The sequence below is a fragment of the Phycodurus eques genome, chromosome 16 (assembly GCF_024500275.1).
Source record: "Phycodurus eques isolate BA_2022a chromosome 16, UOR_Pequ_1.1, whole genome shotgun sequence".
Lineage (NCBI taxonomy): Eukaryota > Metazoa > Chordata > Actinopteri > Syngnathiformes > Syngnathidae > Phycodurus > Phycodurus eques.
In genome coordinates, this window is record NC_084540.1 from 7217501 (window position 1) to 7237500 (window position 20000).

The window sequence follows — 20000 nt, forward strand, 5'->3', positions numbered from 1 at the left end:
GAACTGCTACCTAGGGTGTCCTGGTGCCAAGTGCACGTGTGGACACCCTTATGCTTGAACATGGTGTTCGTTATGGACAATCCGTGACGAGCACAGAAGTCCAATAACAGAACACCGCTCGGGTTCTGATCGGGGGGCCGTTCCTCCAAATCACGCCCTTCCAAGTCTCACTGTCATTGCCCACATGAGCATTGAAGTCCCCCAGCAGAAGTCGCCAGCACCCCCTCCAAGGGCTCCAACAAGGGTGGGTACTCTTAACTGGTGTTTGGTGCATAAGCAAAACAACAGTCAGGACCCGTCCCCCCACCCGAAGGCGGAGGGAGGCTACCCTCTCGTCCAGCGGGGTGAACCCCAACGTACAGACGCCGAGCCGCGGAGCAATAAGTATACCCACACCTGCACGGCGCCTCTCACCGTGGGCAACTCCAGAGTGGAAGAGAGTCCAACCCCTCTCGAGAGGACTGGTACCAGAGCCCAAGCTGTGCGTGGAGGCTTCTCGACCTCACACCAGCACGGGCTCCTCCTGCCAGAGAGGTGACATTCCACGTCCCTTGAGTCAGCTTCTGTTGCCGGGGATCGGATTGCAAAGGTCCCCGCCTTCGGCTAACGCCCAGCTCGCATTGCACCCGATATTTTATATATATATATATATATATATATATATATATATATATATATATATATATATATATATATATATATATATATATATGTATATATATATATATATGTATATATATACATGTATATATATATATATATATATATATATATACATATATGTATATATACACATGTATATATATATATATACATACATATATATATATATATATATATATATATATATACACACGTATATGTATGTATGTATGTATATATATATTGTATGATCGCCTCGGTAACGCGCTCTCTAGTATTGTCTTTGTTTTTGTGTTTTTCGTCCGTCTTTGGAGACCTTACACGACTCACTTACACAAGGGGAGACCTGCTAACCATCAAGGAGGCTACTCCGGACTTTCTGTCACCAACTTTCGAAAATCCGCTCAGTTTTTTCCCCGAGTTACTCACCGGAGCGGCGTCCGCGGTTTTCGGCGCATGGATGCGGAAGCGGCGCCACAGAGGAAAACGAGCCGGCATACAGGTGTAACTCCGCAAGAGAGGACACCGATTGGCGTTCCCGTCGATCCACCTCGCAAATGTACGCTCCTTACCCAACAAAATGGACAAGCTTCATCTTCTGTTAAAGACCAGTAAAGACTTCGGAGGTTCCGCGGCCATGTGCTTCACGGAGACCTGGCTTTGCGACGCTGTACCCGATGGCGCCGTCACGCTTCCCGGCTTCAACATTCATCGAGCGGACCGCGACATGGAATCATCGGGGAAAACGAAGGGCGGCGGGATATGCCTCCATATAAACGAAAAATGGTGTACGGACGTCACGGTGCTCAGCACACACTGCAGCCCGCATTTGGAGTCGCTGTTTTTGAACTGTAAACCATTTTACTCGCCACGTGAGTTTGCATCGTTTATACTGGCTGGAGTCTATATTACACCGCAAGCTAACACGAACGCCGCATTGCTAACGCTCGCCGAACAAGTCAACGAAATTGAAAAAAAACACCCTGACTCACCCCTCATTATTCTCGGGGACTTTAACAAAGCTAAACTCAACCACGAACTCCCTAAATACAAACAGCACATCGACTGTCCTACCAGGGAAAATAATACTTCAGACCACTGCTACACTACGGTAAAAAACGCATACCGTGCTATACCTCGTGCAGCCCTGGGCTCATCTGATCACTGCTTAATTCACTTAATACCGACGTACAAGCAAGAACTTAAATGTGCGAAGCCTCCAGTGAAAACAGTCAAAAAGTGGACCAATGAAGCAAAGATGGAACTTCAAAGCTGTTTAGACTGCACAGACTGGAGTGTCTTTGAAAATTCAGCTGGCAGCCTGGATGAATACACGGACACTGTCACATCCTATATCAGTTTCTGTGAAGAGGTTTGTGTACCAACAAAATCATTTCGGACATTCAACAACAACAAGCCGTGGTTCACTGCTAAACTTAAGCAGCTTCGCCAAGCTAAGGAAGACGCATATCAGAGCGGGGACAGGGCCCTGTATAATCGAGCTAGAAACCAGCTGACTAAAGAAATTAACATTGCAAAGAGGATCTATGCAGCAAAGTTGGAAAAACAGTTTAGCGCGAATGACTCAAAATCAGTCTGGCGTGCATTCCAATCGCTGACTAATTACAAGCGACGATCCCCCCAAGCTGAGAACAATAGCACACTAGCCAACGACTTGAATACCTTCTATTGCAGATTTGAAAAGGACAGTTTCACTCCACACACCCACGCGGCCGCACCCGCGACCACAACCACACCTCTGACTTCTGCGTTAACCATCCATGAACAGGATGTGAGACGCATCTTCAAACAACAGAAGATTAACAAAGCGACAGGACCGGACCATGTGTCCCCATCCTGCCTCAAAGTCTGCGCGGACCAGCTCGCTCCAGTCTTCACTCAGATCTTTAACAGATCTTTGGAAATGTGCGAAGTTCCATCCTGTTTCAAACGCTCCACCATCATTCCAGTCCCCAAGAAACCTGCAATCTCTGGTCTGAATGACTACAGGCCTGTCGCTTTGACATCTGTGGTCATGAAGTCCTTTGAACGTCTCGTGCTGGACCACCTCAAGTGTGTCACAGGTCCCCTGCTGGACCCCCTGCAGTTTGCCTACCAAGCGAACAGGGGGTCCACTTCATCCTAGAACACCTCGACAGTGCAGGGACCTACGCGAGGATCCTGTTCGTGGACTTCAGCTCAGCGTTCAACACCATCATCCCTGAACTCCTTTCAACCAAGCTTCTCCAGCTCAGCGTCTCACCTGCCATCTGCCAGTGGATTTACAGCTTTCTGACGGGCAGGACACAGCAGGTCAGGCTGGGGGAGGCCACCTCATCCACACGCAGCATCAGCACTGGGGCGCCCCAAGGTTGTGTCCTCTCTCCGCTGCTCTTCTCTCTCTACACCGTCGAGACCTTCAAGTTCCTGGGAATTACAATCTCTCAGGACCTGAAGTGGGCGAACAACATCAACTCCGTCCTCAAAAAGGCCCAGCAGAGGATCTACTTCCTGCGGCTTCTGAGAAAGCACGGCCTGCCATCGGAGCTGCTGAGACAGTTCTACACAGCGGTCATCGAATCAGTCCTGTGTTCTTCCATCACAGTCTGGTTTGGTGCTGCTACAAAAAAGGACAAACTCCGACTGCAACGGACAATCAAAACTGCTGAAAGGATTGTCGGTACCCCCCTACCCACCATTGAGGACTTGCACGCTGCCAGAACTAAGACAAGGGCGTGCAAAATCCTCTCGGACCGTCTGCACCCCGGTCACCGGCTCTTCCAGCTCCTTCCCTCAGGTAGGCGCTACCGATCAACGCAAACTAGAACTAGTAGACATTCCAACAGCTTCTTCCCTCTTGTGATCAACTTCTTAAACACCTAACCTATAATTCCATTACAACAAGCTGGCAATTTTCTGACTTGAGTTCGTTGTCACATTTCTGTGGGGCCAATTATGTATTACTCGTGCACTCACTGTAGTTGTCTCGCCATGCTGCACTATTTGCATATACTGACCACTCATGCCAGAGTAGCATCTGCTCCATTTGCACACTGATTGAGGAGTATCTGTAACATTTGCACAACCAACATTGTCCCAGATGATCGCACTACTCGTCACTTTAAACCGCATACACTCCTTGAAGTCTCACCGCCCTTTGCACAATGGTCATTGCACCGGACTATTGCAATATTAGTCGTTCGAACTGCTCTAAGTGCTAGAGGACTCTGCATCTTTTTGCACAATTGTTTTTTGTCAATGTCTTGATGTCCCCAAAGTGTTCTGTAAATTGACTGTCTGTTGTACTAGAGCGGCTCCAACTACCGGAGACAAATTCCTTGTGTGTTTTGGACATACTTGGCAAATAAAGATGATTCTGATTCTGATATATATTGTCAAGTAGGTTGACAAGCCACATGAAACGATGGAGTGAAAGCTAGTGATTGGCTTATGTGGCTGGGTGCATGTTCGTGAGCTCAGCCCCAGTTCGATTCCTGGTTCAACCACCAGAGGTCGCCAAACCAAATTTAGATCATGATTATGAGTCGCCAGTTCAAGCAAACGTCTTCTTAACCACTAGAGTTCGCCAAAATCTATGTTCAAGCCATGATTAAGAGTCGCCAGTTCAAACATATATCTCAATATCCTTATACTACCAATATCCATATCACAATAAACATACACATATTAGAGTCAACAACTTTTAAATCTAATCTGATTAATATTATTTCCTTAATATACTTTTGATGTATATGTTCTCTTTGATGTTTTCCTATACAAGATCGTTTGATACTGAGTACATCAAGCCTAGAAAGGCTGTATTACCTTATTCTTACTTTTGTATTACTATTAGAAAAATGCTTTGACTCAGTGCGGTTACTCATCAAGGGATGATAAGTGAGAGCAGACCGGATTGGCTCCATAAAACTAAAGGCAGTTCGCACACCTCGGCAAAATTCATCTCGACACCGGCTTAGAAAGCTCCTGCTATACAACAGGGGCTATTAACCCTTTAAACGGAGAGTCGGTCAGGAAATTTCTCCCGATTAGTCCTGCGGATAAGCGGAATATGACAATATATATATGTATATGTATGGATATATATATATATGTATGAATATATACATACAGATCAAAAGACGAATATGAGACAAAAGTTCGGAATTCCAGCTTTTATTTCATGTAATTTACATCTGGATGTGTTAAAAAAAATAAAACACAGGACAGAGCACCTTTTGTTTGAATCCACCCACTTTTCAAGTGAGCAAAATCATTGGAACAGACATTAAATTAACTTAAAGTGAATATTCAATATTTGATGACATTGCCCTTACTTGCAATAACCATTAAGCCTGCGAGCGATTGACTTCACCAGACTGTTGCATTCTTCCATTTGAAATGCTTTTCCAGTCCTTTCCTGCAGCCTCTTTCAGTTCTTGTTTGCTTCTGGGGGTTTCTCCCTTCAGTCTCCTCTTCAGGAGGTAAAATGCATGCTCTATTGAGTTACGGTCTGGTGACTGACTTGGCCAGTCTAAGACCTTCCACTTTTTCCCCCTCACGAAGTTCTTTGTTGTCTTGGCAGTGTGTTTTGGGTCATTGTCTTGTTGCATGATGAACCTGCTCCAGATTAGTTTGGATGCATTTTTATGTAAAGTGCCAGACAAAATGGTTTTGTAGACTTCAGAATTCATTCTGCTGCTACCCTCATAAGTTACATCATCAATAAAGACTCGTGAGTTCGTTCAATCAGCAGCCATGCAAGCCCAAGCCATGACATTATCGCCACCATGCTACACAGATGAGCTCGTGGTGTTTTGGATCATCAGCACATCCTTCCTTTCTACGTACTTTGACCTTTGCATCACTTTGGTAGAGGTTAATCATGGTCTCATCCGTCCACAAAACATTGTTCAAAAACCTTTGTGGGTCATCTCTGTACTTCTTTGCAAAATCCAATCTGGCCTTCCAATTCTTTTTGCTGATGAGTGGTTTGCATCTTGTGGTATGGCCTGTATATTTCTTCTCTCGAAGTCTTCTTGGAACAGTGGGTTGTGATACCTTCACCCGTGCCCTGTGGAGGTTGGCATTGATGTCACTGACTGTTGTTTTTGGTTGTTTCTTCACAACTCTCTCAATATTTCTGTCATCAACTGCTGTTGATACCCTTGGCCGACATGTTCAATGTTTGTTGCTGAGCCCACCAGTAGTTCATCTCTTTTTCAGGACATTCCAAATTGTTGATTTGGCTCTGCTCAATGTTTGTGCAATAGCTCTGATCGATTTTCCCTTTTCTCTCGGCTTCAAAATGGTTAGCTTTTCTCCCATAAACAGCCATCTGGTCTTCATGTTTTCTGAACAGCAAGCAAACATTCACAGGTGAAACCCAAAGCCAAAAAACAAGCACTATCTAATGTTTAAGCAATCAATCTAAAAGGCAAAACCTGAGCAACTAGAAACACCCATCACTCACCTGTTCCCATACTTTTGCTCACTTGAAAATAGGGTGGCTTCAAACAAAAGGTGCTCTGTCCTGAGTTGTTTAACACATCTAGTTGTACCGTAATTTCTCGTGTATAATGTGCACCCATGTACAATACGCACCCCCATAGTTGACCTCAAAATTCTGGAAAACCCTTTTACCCATATTTGATGCATTTTTACAATGTATGATTTTGCTTCTAGCTACATGATCAAATCTTTATTATTATCTGTATTTTGTTAGTTTTTCAAATAATTATTCAGAAGTTAAGCACTTTATTTGAACACGTAATACTTGCACTTATTTTAAAATTCACAGCCCTACTTTTATTTAGTAAATGAGAAAACACAGTTGTGCTCTTATGTTTCATTGCTCAGGCGGAATTTGTAAGATGGGTACAATTATTTAAAGAAAACATGAATTGCCAGGCGAAACATTTAATTTCATCGATTTCTGAGCCGCTTCTCCTCACTAGGGTCGCAGGCGTGCTGGAGCCTATCATCGGGCAGGAGACGGGGTACACCCTGAACAGGTTGCCAGCCAATCGCAGGGTACATACAAACAAACAACCATTCGCACTCACATTCACACCTACGGGCAAATTAGAGTTGTCAATTAACCCACCATGCATGTTTTTGGGATGTGGGAGGTAACCGGAGTGTCCGGAGAAAACCCACGCAGGCACGGGGAGACCATGCAAACTCCACACAGGCGGGGCCGGGGATTGAACCCCAGTCCTCAGAACTGTGAGGCAGACGCTCTAACCAGTCGCCCACAGGGCATTTAATTTGAATTTAATGAAATTCTAATTAAACTGTCAATCATTTCAGAAAAGCATTATCGTTGAACAAAATATAACCATAAAGAAATTAATTATGGTTGTTGTTCAGTTATCAGTCGTATAAAAAAAATAAAATAAAAATCACAAATTGCCAGGGTATGTAAACTTATGAGCACAAGTGTAAATATATGCAGTCATACATACCCCTGTCATAATGGAATGAAAGTGTAGGCCACAACTTTTTCATAACCTCTCGGTGGCATGATAAAATGAAAGTGAAAGGTATAGGTTATACGTATAATGCGTACTATTGCCTTTTGCCAATTTTTGGGGGAAAGAATGTGCATTATACACGAGAAATTACGATAAATACCATGACATAAAAGCTGGAATTCTGAACTTTTGTCTCATATTAATCTTTTGATCTGAAACCCAAATGCATTCATTATACAACAAAAGCAAATGAATTGACCTTGCCATTTCAATACTTTTAGAGGGGACTATGTATGTATGTACTGTATGCACAGGTATGTACTGTATGAACAGGTATTGTTGTCAAGGTTACAACAGACGAGCTTTGTGGGGGTCTTATAACTTCAGGCATCTATAGCATCCAGTAGAATTAATTGTGTAGCAACAAACTTCATAGTTGCACACAATAGCTTTACAAGTACGTGTATTAGTTTAAGCCAAATCCATCCAGGAGTTCCTGAAAAATAGAGCTACTAATAAAATCATATAATTCTAATGTAAAGTTCCAGTTACCATGGAAACCAATGCTGATATTTTCAAATGTTATATATTTTGAGGTACATTATGGGTTTATCTCATAATGTGTAAATGAGTATAGCTTAGCATCTTTATTTTCCTTTTGGGCAACAATAATAAATAAATAAATAAATAACATCCCTTGAAAAAATTATGAAATTTTGATTATTGCATGCTATTTATATTACATATTTACATTTCCTATATCTAAAATTGCTGCTGAAACGATACAAAGTTCCCATTTGTGGGACTAATAAAGGTTATCTCATATTACAAATCCCCTGATAGACAACCTGCAGTTTGGCTTTCGTGCAAACCGGTCTGTGGAGGATGCAGTCTACATGGGCCTGCACTTCATCCTGGAACACCTTGATGGCACAAGGACCTATGCGGTGGACTTTAGCTTTGCGTTCAACACCATAATCCCCGGACTACTCTCCTCCAGCTCACCATCTCGCCTGCCATCTGACAGTGGATTTACAGCTTCCTGACGGGCAGTACACAGCAAGTGATGCTGGGAGACACCACTTTATCCACACGTACCATCAGTACCACGTCCCCCCCAAGATTGTGTCCTCTCTCCGCTGCTCTTCTCTCTCTACACGAACGACTGCACCTCAATCCACCCAGCTGTTAAAATCAAGTTTGCAGATGACACCACAGTCAGCAGCCACATCAAAGACGGTGACGACTCTGCATATTGACAGGAGGCGGCGCAGCTGCAGCTTTGATGCGGCCGACACAACCAGGAGCTGAACACGCTCAAGACGGTAGAGATGATAGCTGACTTCAGGAAACATCTTTCGCCACAGATGCCCCTCACGCTGTCCAATTGCTCTGTGTCAACCATCGGGAAATTACAGTTTCTCAGTACCTGAAGTGGGAAACCAACATCAACCCCACCCTCAAAAAGAACCAGCTAGGATGTACTTCCTACGGCTGCTGAGGAAGCACGGTCTGCCACAGGGGCTGTTGAGGCAGTTCGACACATCAGTCATTTAATCGGTTCAGTGTTCATCCACCACAGTCTGGATTGGTGCTGCCACAAAGGACAAAATAAGTAGGCTTTGCACGATCAGGATTCTTGGGGCCGATCACCGATCAGCGACTTTAAAAAAACGATAACCGATCACAAGATGGAGGAATGTGTCTATTTAAATGACTTGTTCATTTACTGTATATACTTGTGTACTTAATTGCTCCAAAAATTATTATTTATCTTTGTTCCTCTATTTATGCCAGTGAGGCATAGTGACAGACAGAACAAATGAATGGTCTTCCATTAGATGGCAGGAAGGCGGCAGGGTGGTTGACTGGTTAGAACGTCAGCCTCACAGTTCTGAGGACCGGGGTTCCCCGGCCCCCGCCTGTGTGGAGTTTGCATGTTCTCCCCGTGCCTGCGTGGGTTTTCTCCGGGCACTCTGGTTTCCTCCCACATCCCAAAAACATGCATTAATTGGAGACTCTAAATTGCCCGTTGGTGTGACTGAGTGCGAATGGTTGTTTGTTTGTATGTGCCCTGCGATTGGCTGGCAACCAGTTCAGGGTGTACCCCGCCTCCTGCCCGATGATAGCTGGGATAGGCTCCAGCATGCCCGCGACCCTGGTGAGGAGAAGCGGTTCAGAAAATGGATAGATGGATAGATGGCAGGAAGTAAATACGATAATTAATGTATCCACTTTTTGTGACATTTTTGTTGGTGTGCCGTGAGATTTTTCAATTGTAAAATATGTTCTTTGCCTCCATAAAGGTTGGAAATCACTGCTCTAGTCAGATTGTGTATTTTAATCAGTCAGGTCAAACCAACATTACCTGACAGAAATAATGGGTGCTATCTTACTGTAATTAAATTACTTTATTTTTAATTAAATTACTTCAGCCACACCGAAACTTTAGAGCATGATTCGACAGAACGTCCAACCGTTCGTGCTAGCAGTAGCTTGCTAGGCTACATAACGTTTTGTTACTTGCTTGCGAGCCGTATCGTATTAAAAGCCGTGGCCCAATGGTTAAGATCATCGCCTGCCACCATGGGGGACCTAGGTTCAAGACCCCGACCGGACCACCCGCCAACATCCCCCGGACTCACGGCTGTGGTGTCCTTGAGCGAGACACTGATACCCCGAAATGCTCCCTGGGCGCTTCCGCTGCCCCCTGCTCCAGTGTGTTCAACTAACGTGTATGTGTTCACTGTGATGGGTAAAATGCAGAGAACAAATTTCGTGTGCATGCATGCATGTTCATGACAATAAAAGGTGGTTCTTCTTCTTAAAAGTACGTGAATATACCTGAAGCAAGCCTTAAACGAACATCCTCTCCTGTCCTGAGCACCGGTGACCACCAACACACGTTTTTCCCCGTTTTGTCCTGATAATACCGTCGGCTCGCCTCCACTGTTGTCGTCGCCACGGTAACGAGTGTATCCGGTCCCATTTGAGCTGACAAGATAAAGGCCAATGATCGTAAAAAACGGGATGGGGAATACAAGATTTTATTGCAGTAGTCTGACAGTGCAATCGTGAAAGAGCAAATTTGTCTTGTAGTCTGATCAGGGCATTACGTGTTGCCTGTCTCCGACGTGTTGTGTGTCCCACACCGCCGAGGTTTTTTTTTTTTAAATAACTTTTTTGGCCGTCAGATATTTACAGTACTACGTCAAAAGACGCGACAAGGCTAAAAATAAACTAGCTTTTGGATTCAAACATACTGTGCACGCGACGATGCAGAGTAAATGTCTTTTGCGGAGCCGATCAATGACGTCATTGATCGGATCAGCAACTGGTGGTCGTAATAAAATAGCATACACCAAGCAGCTGTTCAATGTGGACGTGACAGTAATGTCAGATGCTGGATTTCTTTTCCAGTATCCAACAATCAGTGTTAGGACCGTAACGAGTCAATGTTCAGTAATTTCCGTAACAAAATACAGACGTTTCGTAACATTTGCAACAGCTCTGCATTTTCCGATTTTCAAAATACTTGCTGTGTTGTACTTAGGTTGAAGTGGCCATTCCAATCAGTCTTTGCATTGTGACAGATTATCATTTTTTGGAAATCTTGTCACGTTGCTAGTGTCAGAAATCTTTGTCTCAGTCGCAGGTCATGGGTCTTGCAACAGGATTATGACAAAACATACATCTTAAAACACCCAAGTATGGCTAAGAGTAAAACATTGGACTATTCGGAAGTGGCCTTCTATGAGCCCTGATATAAATCCTATCTTAAGACTATCAAGGTATTCTAGAGAGAAATGTGCTTCCCTGTGTCAGAAAGCTTGGTCTCAGTCACAGGTCATGGGTCTTGCAACAGGATGATGGTTACTTTTCATTGAATTTTTATTCATAATTACGTTTGTCAGATTAATTTCAAATTTAGTTAAAACCCACAGTGGTCACAGAAATAACCTTTTTCTTTCATTAGCTGAGGGGTACCAACACTTTTGTTCACGTATGAACTGTAAATAGGCATCATGTCCTTGGCAACAGTATATAGAATCAGATTGTTGACGTTACCTCCATCCATTTGGTGCGCGACCTCTCATCACGAAGAGCCGAACATAGATTATGTTAAGTTTGTTTTCTTGAGGTTACAGGAGTGGCACAGGGAGTCGCGTCTCTCTTTAGCGTGATGCATTGCACTTGCTAACGTAGTTCATCTTCAGGTAATTTTGTATAGACATGCCTGTCTTCTTCGCAACATCTTTTATGAAGGTTTGGCAGACTACGGCTGTTTTTATGCTGATCGGCTTTAATGTCATAATTCGCCGATCCGATCAATGACGCCCTGCAAAAGACATTTACTCCGCGTCGCCATCGTGCACATTATATTTGAATCCAAAAGCTAGTTTATTTTTAGCCTTGTCGCTTGTCTTTTGGTGTAGTCCTGTAAATATCTGATGGCCAACAAAGTTATTATATATAAAAAAAATAAATAAAATTTTTTTTTTTAAAAAAACGGCGCCGGGGTGGGACAGGCAACACGTAATGCCCGGGGATCGGACTACAAGACAAATTTGCTCTCACACGATTGCACTGTCAGGCTACTGGAATAAAATCTTGTATTCCACATCCGTTTTTTACAATCATTGGCCTTTATCTTGTCAACTCAAATGGGACCGGATACACTCGTTGCCGTGGCGATGACAACAAGAGTGGAGGCGAGCCGACAGTATGATCAGGACAAAACGGGGGAAAACGTGTGTTGGTGTCCTTCTCAGGACAGGAGAAGGACGTTCGTTTAAGAATTGCTTCAGGTATGTTCACGTACTTTTAATACGATACGGCTCGCAAGCAAGTAACAAAACGTTATGTAGCCTAGCAAGCTACTGCTAGCACGAACGGTTGGACGTAAACACGTCGCCGTTCTGTCAAAATTATGCTATAAAGTTTCGGTGTGGGTGAAGTCGTTGAATTAAAAATAAATAATTTAATTACAGTAAGTTAGCTCCCATTATTTCTGTCATGTAATGTTGGTTTGACCTAAGCGATTAGAATACACGATCTGACTAGAGCAGTGATTTACAACTTTTATGGAGCCAAGGAACATATTTTACAATTGAAAAATCTCACGGGACACCAACAAACAAAAATGTCACAAACAATGGATACAATAATTTCTGTATTCACTTCCTGCCATCTAATAGAAGACCATTCATTTGTTCTGCCTGTCACTATGCCTCACTGGCATAAATAGAGGAACAAAGACAATTAAGTACACAAGTACATGCAGTAAACGAACAAGTCATTTAAATAGACACATTCCTCAATCTTGTGATCGGATCAGTGATCGGTCATCGTTTTTTTAAACTCGCTGATCGGCCCCAAAAATCCTGATCGTGTAAAGCCTAGTTAGGTTCCCTTTTTTGGGGTCCATTTCTGACTTGCTAGTTGCTAGCGTCTTCTCTTCAATGTCTCTGCAACAAGAGCTGCCTTGGAATTGTCGTGGAGGAACGAAATCTTGCAGCGCAGCGAAAAATATAGAAAACAAAATTGATGATCCCTTTTTCCATAGAGCACTAATATAATCAATCGAATCAAGCTTCACAACATATCCAGCACTACATGAAAGAAGAATATCATTTAATCAAGAACATGTTGGCTTCTGCCACCTGGATGAACGTGCAATGTCATGGTGAATTGTATCGGAGACAACACTTAAGCTTTGATCATTCCATAACACAATCTTACACAGACGCACCTGGTTGGGTGTTGCAGCACTACAACGGTGTTGAGCCAGCTCTAGCATTGTCCTGTAACTCTTGGAGCAAGAAGGACAGTCGAAGCGGTTTGGCCCATCATCATGGATCCTTTGGTGGTTGCGGAGATACCGTGCCAATCGAAAGGCCTTCCCACAACGATCACACATGTAGCGCTTCTGACCATGGATTCGCATATGGTTACGCAAAGACATGTAGTTGGTGTAGGGCTTGCTGCAAAAGTCGCATCTGTATTGTGGAAAGAAAAAAATAATAATATTAGACATGATTACAACTATTGGTCAGTTTTATACACATTTAATACTAGTGATTATTTTCCTATGTAAAAAGTAAAACTATATTGATTTGAAAGCTCTGACCTGCGATGGTCAAGTAGCACTCAAAGGTCAACTCACTTTTGACATATTCTTTCAAACCTTTGTAGTGGGCTCAAAAACACATGGACTACTTTTCAAACTGTTTTATTCACTGATGAATGGTGTGCTACTTTGGCTAGTCCAAAAGGCTGGAGTTCTGGATGGTTGATGGAAAGGCTGAGCAATTATCAAATTCAAAGCGACATTGCAATGTAGTCCAATGCAAGTTTCAACTGGCAAGAGCTTAAAAAACAAAAACAAAACAAAAAACACATCTGTAACCACACCAAATGAACAAGCTTCAAGTGTCACCACCTCCCTTTTGTTCTCTCTCATACGCAAACATTTCCACCTCGAGCTCAACCTGTCTGTTCACCCAATCACATCCGCCTACCGCTCACCCAATGACAAAGCATGTTCATGGCTTCAACACACCGTATATCAGGGTTGGCATCTAAGTTAGGCTTCGGAATTTTTTTTTCCTGACAATTCAATTGCGGGCCAAAATTACATTTTCATCAGGCAAACCCTGCCCGTGACCAGAAAACCTCACCAGGTAAGCATCTAGGAGACATCCTAAATAGATGCCCGAGCCACCTCATCTGGCTCCTCTCAATGGGGAGGAGCAGCGGCTCTACTCTGAGCCCCTCCCGGATGACCGAGCTTCTCACCATCTCTAAGGGAGAGACCGGACACGCTGCAGAGGAAACTCATTTCGGCCGCTTGTATCCGGGATCTTGTACTTTCGGTCACGAACCACAGCTCGTGACCATAGATGAGGGTAGGAACATAGATCGACCGGTAAATTGAGAGCTTCGCCTTACGGCTTAGCTCCTTCTTCACCACAACGCACAGATACAAAGTCTGCATCCTGCAGACGATGCACCGATCTGCCTCTTGATCTCCCATTCCATTCTTCCCTCACTCATGAACAAGACCCCAAGATATTTGATCTCCTCCACTTGGGGCAGGATCTCATCCCTGACCTGGAGAGGGCACTCCACCCTTTTCTGACTGAGGACCATGGTCTCAGATTTGGTGGTGCTGATTCTCATCCTAGCCACTTCACACTCTGCTGCGAACCGCTCCAGTGAGAGTTGGAGACCACTACTTGATGAAACCAACAGAACCACATCATCTGCAAAAAGCAAAGATGCAACACTGAGCCCACCAAACCGGACACCCTCTACGACTCGCCAGTGCCTAGAAAATTCTGTCCATCAAAGTTATGAATAGAATCGGTGACAAAGGTCGGTCTTGGAGGAGTCCAACCCTCACCGGAAACGTGTCCTACTCACTGCCGGCAATGCGGACTGAACTCTGACACTGATTGTACAGGGACCGAACAGCCCGTATCAGGGGCTTCGGCACCGCATAATCCCGATGCACCCCGAGGGACACGGGGTCAAACGCCTTCTCCAAGTCCACAAAACAGATGTAGACTAGTTGGGCGAACTCCCATGCACCCTCGAGGACCCTGCCGAGGATGGAGAGCTGGTCCACTGTTCCACGGCCAGGACAAAAGCCACACTGCTCTTCCTGAATCTGAGATTCGACTTCCCAACGGACCCTCCTCTCCAGCACCCCTGCATAGACCTTACCAGAAAGGCTGAGGAGTGTTTCCCCTGGAGTTGGAACACACCCTCCCCTTTTTAAAAAGGGAGACCATCACCTCAGTCTGCCAATCCAGAGGCACTGTCCCCGATGTCCACGCAAAGTAGCACAGGCGTGTCAACCAGGACAGCCCCACAACATCCCGAGCCTTTAGGAACTCCGAGCGAATCTCATCCACCCTCGGGGCCTTGTCACAGAGGAGCATTTTAACCACCTCGGTGACCTCAACCCCAGAGATAGGAGAGCCTGCCTCAGAGCCCCCAGACTCTGCCTCCTCATGGGAAGGCGTGTCGGTGGAATTGAGGAGGTTTTTGAAGTATTCTCCCCACCGACTCACAACGTCTCAAGTCGAGGTCATCAGTGCCCCATCCCCACTATACACAGTGTTGATGGTGCACTGCTTCCCCCTCTTGAGACGCCGGATGGTGGACCAGAATTTCTTCGAAGTCGTTCAGAAATCGTTCTCCATGGCCTCACCAAACTCCTCACACATCTGAGTTTTTGCCTCAGCAACCACCAAAGCTACATTCCGCTTGGCCAGCCAGGTCTACGTCAGCTGCCTCAGGAGTCCCACAGGCCAAAAAGGCCCGATAGGACTCTTTCAGCCTGACGGCATCCCTCACCGCTGGTGTACCAACGGTTTCGGGGATTTCCGCCACCGACTACCTTATGGCCACAGCTCCGGTCGGCCAACTCGGGAATGGAGACGCTGAACATGGTCCACTTCAATGTCCCCCGCCTCCTCCGAGACATGGGTGAAGTTCTGGCGGAGGTGGGAGTTGAAACTCCTTCTGACAGAGGATTCTCCCAGACGTTCCCAGCAGACCCTCACAAACAGGTCGGACTGGCATCTTCCCCCACCATCGGAGCCAACTCACCACCAGGTGGTGACCAGTTGACAGCTCTCTTCATCAGAGTCTCCAAGACATGCGGCCGCAAGGCCGATGACACGACCACAAAGTCGATCATCGAACTGCGACCTAGGACACCCTTATGCTTGAACATGGTGTTCGTTATGGACAATCCGTGGTGAGCACAGAAGTCCAATAACAGAACACCACTCAGATTCTGATCCCAATCACACCCTTCCAGGTCTCACTGTCATTGCCGACGTGAGCATTGAAGTCCCCCAGCACTCTCAAGCACCCCCTCCAAGGACTTCAAAAAGGGTGGGTACTCTTAACTGCTGTTTGGTGCATAGGCAAAAAAGGTGCATTATACACGAGAAATTATGAAATTAAACCATGAAATTATGAAATTAAACCATGAAATTAAAGCTGGAATTCTGAACTTTTGTCTCGTATTCATCTTTTGATCTGAAACCCAAATGTCTTCAGTGTACAACAAAAACAAAGGAACTGACCTTGCCATTCTCATACTTTTGGAGGGGACTGTATGTGAAAACACCATGATCAAGCAAAAAATGTTTTGAACAAACATAACCTCTAAAACTGTTCAGTTAAGATTTGTTAAATTAAAATATGTAAAAATTGTTTGAGACTTCATTGTGGTGTCAAGATTATTTATTCAGGGCCCACAATTTCAAATATTTGTTTATTTTTACATAATTTGGGCTTCCAGCTCATTAAACCCACAAAATCAGGAATTCAAAAAATTTGAATACTGTGAAGAAATCATCATTTGCTTCTCAGTTTCTGTTGGATTTATCTCACCAAACATTATAATGAATAAACACAAAAGGAATGAAGACGTTGGTCATTTTTCTCATGAGGAGGGCGCATGGGAGATTGTTCAGGTTACAGCCTCTCAACACGCTCTAAACAATCTCCCCCGTCGCTCCTACATTTATTTGAAAATAGGAGGGTTCTACAAGACATAATATTCTAAGCATTAAGACACAACACAAAACATAGGACCAGACGACACCTGTCCCGTCCCCGACCACATCCGATCACGTCCTTGGTCAAGGCGCCCTTCCATCAAATGTTGCTGAGTCATCTTCTTGAAGGCGAGACATCTTTCTATCTAAATATTGTCCATAATACTAATGCAAGCTACTAATGCAAAATACTAATGCAAGCTACTAATGCAAAATACTAATGCAAGCTAAGCAAATAAATGATAACTACTAAAATATATCTAACAGTTTCTGTAGAAAAGAAAGAAAGAAATTAGGGTCACATTAAATCAACCAAATTATGGCAGCTTGGTTCTGTTCGTCACCATTCTTCTTCCAAACCCTTGGACCTTGATTCCCGAATGAAAGGCATACTTTAATTTAATCGGAAAAGAGGACCTTGGACCACTGGCCAACAGTCCAGTCATTCTTCTCCTTGGTCGACTTGAGACCCTTCCTACATTGGCTCAGAAGTGGCTTGACATGAGGAACCCAACAGTTGTAGCCCTGATGCGTCTGAATGTGTGGCTCCCGCCTCATTCCACTCTGCTAATCCGCTGAAGCCCACGGTCATCTCTTTTGCTGGTGCATCTTCTCCTGCCACATTTTATATGCTTGGACACAGCACTCTGTGAACAGACAGCCTCCTTAGCTATGAACTTTAGTGACTTACCCATCTTATGGAGGGTATCAATGATGTTCTTCCGGCCAGTTGTCAAGTCTGCAGTCTTCCCCATATTGAACACAACTGAGACAATTGAACCAATTTAATGACACCTGGGGAAACCTGTGCTGGTGCTTTGAGTTTAGTAGATGATTAGTGTGTGACACTCAGTTTAAAACATTTATGGCCTGCAAAATTTGGGCAGATTTCTTCACAGTATTCTAATTTTTGGAATTCCTGATTTCGTGGGTTTTATGAGCTGGAAGCCCAAATTATGTAAAAATAAACAAATAAATATTTGAAATTGTGGGCCCTGAATATATAATCTATGCAAGTTTAACTTTTTGAATGAAATTATGGAAATAAACCTTTCCATGATAGTCATGATAGCCATTCATGTGGCAGAGCTTTAAGCAGGCATCAGGTGTCTTAAATGAGCGTAATGTCCCAAGCACCGGTGACCACCAGCACACGTTTTCCCCCATTTTGTTTTTATAATACACGCGTTGCGATGTTGTCGCCATGGTAACGAGTGTATCCGGTCGATAACGCCCAGTGATCGTAAAAGACGGGATGTGGTGGTATCGGAATACAAGATTTTATTGCATTCGTCTGACATAGTTCAATTGTGAAAGACCAAATTTGTGTTGTTGTCTGATCCACGTATTACATGTTGTCTGTCTCAGGCGTGTTGTCTGTCCCACACCGACATGTGTTTTAAAAATAACTATTGGTTGTCAGATATTTACAGTACTATGTCAAAAGACAAGGCTAAAAATAAAATAGCTTTTGAATTAAAATATACTGTACATGATGCGACTCTTAGTAAGTCTTCTGGAGCCGATCAATGACGTCAGTGATTGGATCGGCGAATTATGACAAAGCCAATCAGCATAAAATGCTAATTATCATCTGACACCGATCAGATCGGTGTAAGCTTTAATATAGACAGGTGTGTGCCATTCCAAATTATGTTCAATCAAATGAATTTACCACAGGTGGACTCCAAGTTGTAGAAGCATCTTAAGGATGATCAGTGGAAATCAGATGCATCTGAGTTGAGTGTCATTGCAAAGGGTGTGAATACTTATGTACCTATTATGTTTGAATGTTTAGATTTTTTACAAATTTCCACAAATGTCTGAAAATATGTTTTTACTTTGTCATTATGGGATAGTTTATGTAGATTTTTTTTAATAAACTATATTCAAATCAGCTTTAGAATAAGTCTGTAACAGCAAAATGTGGAAAACGTGAAGGGGTGTGAATACTTTCTGGTGGCACTGTATGTCACACTACTAGGAGATTTGCCATTCCTGATCTGGGAAATCAGCCATGATAGCAAATCGGGCCAATAAAAGGGCTACAATATTGTAGTCTGATCCAGGCATAAGGTGCACACAGCAGTGTGTGCTTTTTACTTTTAACTAATGCACTCAAAATACAAAACTGCTAAATGCATATTATGTTAAAACATACACTATACTGCCAAAAGTATTCGCTCACCTGCCTCGACCCTCATATGAATTTAGGTGACATCCCATTCCTAATCCATAGAGTTCAATATGACGTTGGTCCACCCTTTGGAGCTACAGTGCCGTGAAAAAAAATTGGCCCCCTTCTCAAATTCTTATAGTTTTGCATAATTTCCCCCTCTTTACTGTTTAATATCATCAAATAAATGTAAATATCAGACAAATATAACCCAAGCGAACTTAAAATGTTCTTAAACATTTAACTTAAAAAAAAAAAATTGAGGGTTTTTGAGTATGAACGGACTTTTTAAGGTCATATCACTGCATTTAAATCAGATTCAAGACTGGACTTGTGTTTTGGATCATTATTCTGCTGCAGAACCCAAGCACGCTTCAGCTTAAAGTCACAAACTGATGGCTGAACATTCATCATCAGGATATTCTGTTAAAGAGCAGAGATTCATGGTTCCATCCATCAAAGCAAGTTGTCCAGGTACTGAAGGAGCAAGCAGCCCAAGACCATCACACTACCACCTCCATGTTTGGCAATTGGTATTTTTATTTTTTTTGTCTGAAATGCTGTGCTACATTTACTCCAGATGTAACGAGACATACACCTTCGAAAAAGCTTAATTTTCACCTCATTCGTTTATATAATTTTCTCCCAAAAGTCTTGGGAATCATTCAGATATATTTTTTGTAAAAGTAAGACAAGCCTTTGTTCTTTTTGGTCAGCAGTGGTTTTCGCCTTTGAACTCTGCCATGGATGCCATTTTTGCCCAGTCTCTTCCATATTGTTGTGGCACAAACACTGACCTTAACTGAGGAAAAGGAGGCTTGCAGTTCTTTACAAGGTGCCCTGAGGTCCTCTGTGGCCTCCTGGATGAGTCATTGCTACTCTCTTGGGGTAATCTTTGTAGGCCGGCCACTCCTGGGAAGGTTTACCACTGTTCCATGTTTTCTCCATGTGAGGATAATTGCTCTCACGACTGTTTTAAACCTTTCCAGACATGCCAGTACCCCAACATGATCAGGGGATGTGAGGGCCCTTAATAGCTGCTCACAGCTCTAATTATTATTATCATTATTATTATTAATCTCACAATCACATTTTTGAGGGCCTAATCATGCCCCGATTTGAACCAAA

At 43.6% G+C, this 20000-nt stretch overlaps 1 protein-coding gene across 3 annotated transcripts in view; it reads right to left on the minus strand.

Annotated features, from left to right (window-relative positions):
- The window catches only part of LOC133414344 (zinc finger protein 646-like), a 115196-nt gene that overhangs the window by 58674 nt on the left and 36522 nt on the right, over positions 1-20000 (minus strand). For all 3 annotated transcript variants that reach the window (XM_061699625.1, XM_061699626.1, XM_061699624.1), the window contains exon 3: positions 12868-13114. In XM_061699625.1, coding sequence (XP_061555609.1) covers positions 12868-13114 — 247 coding nt within the window. The remainder of the gene's footprint in view (positions 1-12867; positions 13115-20000) is intronic.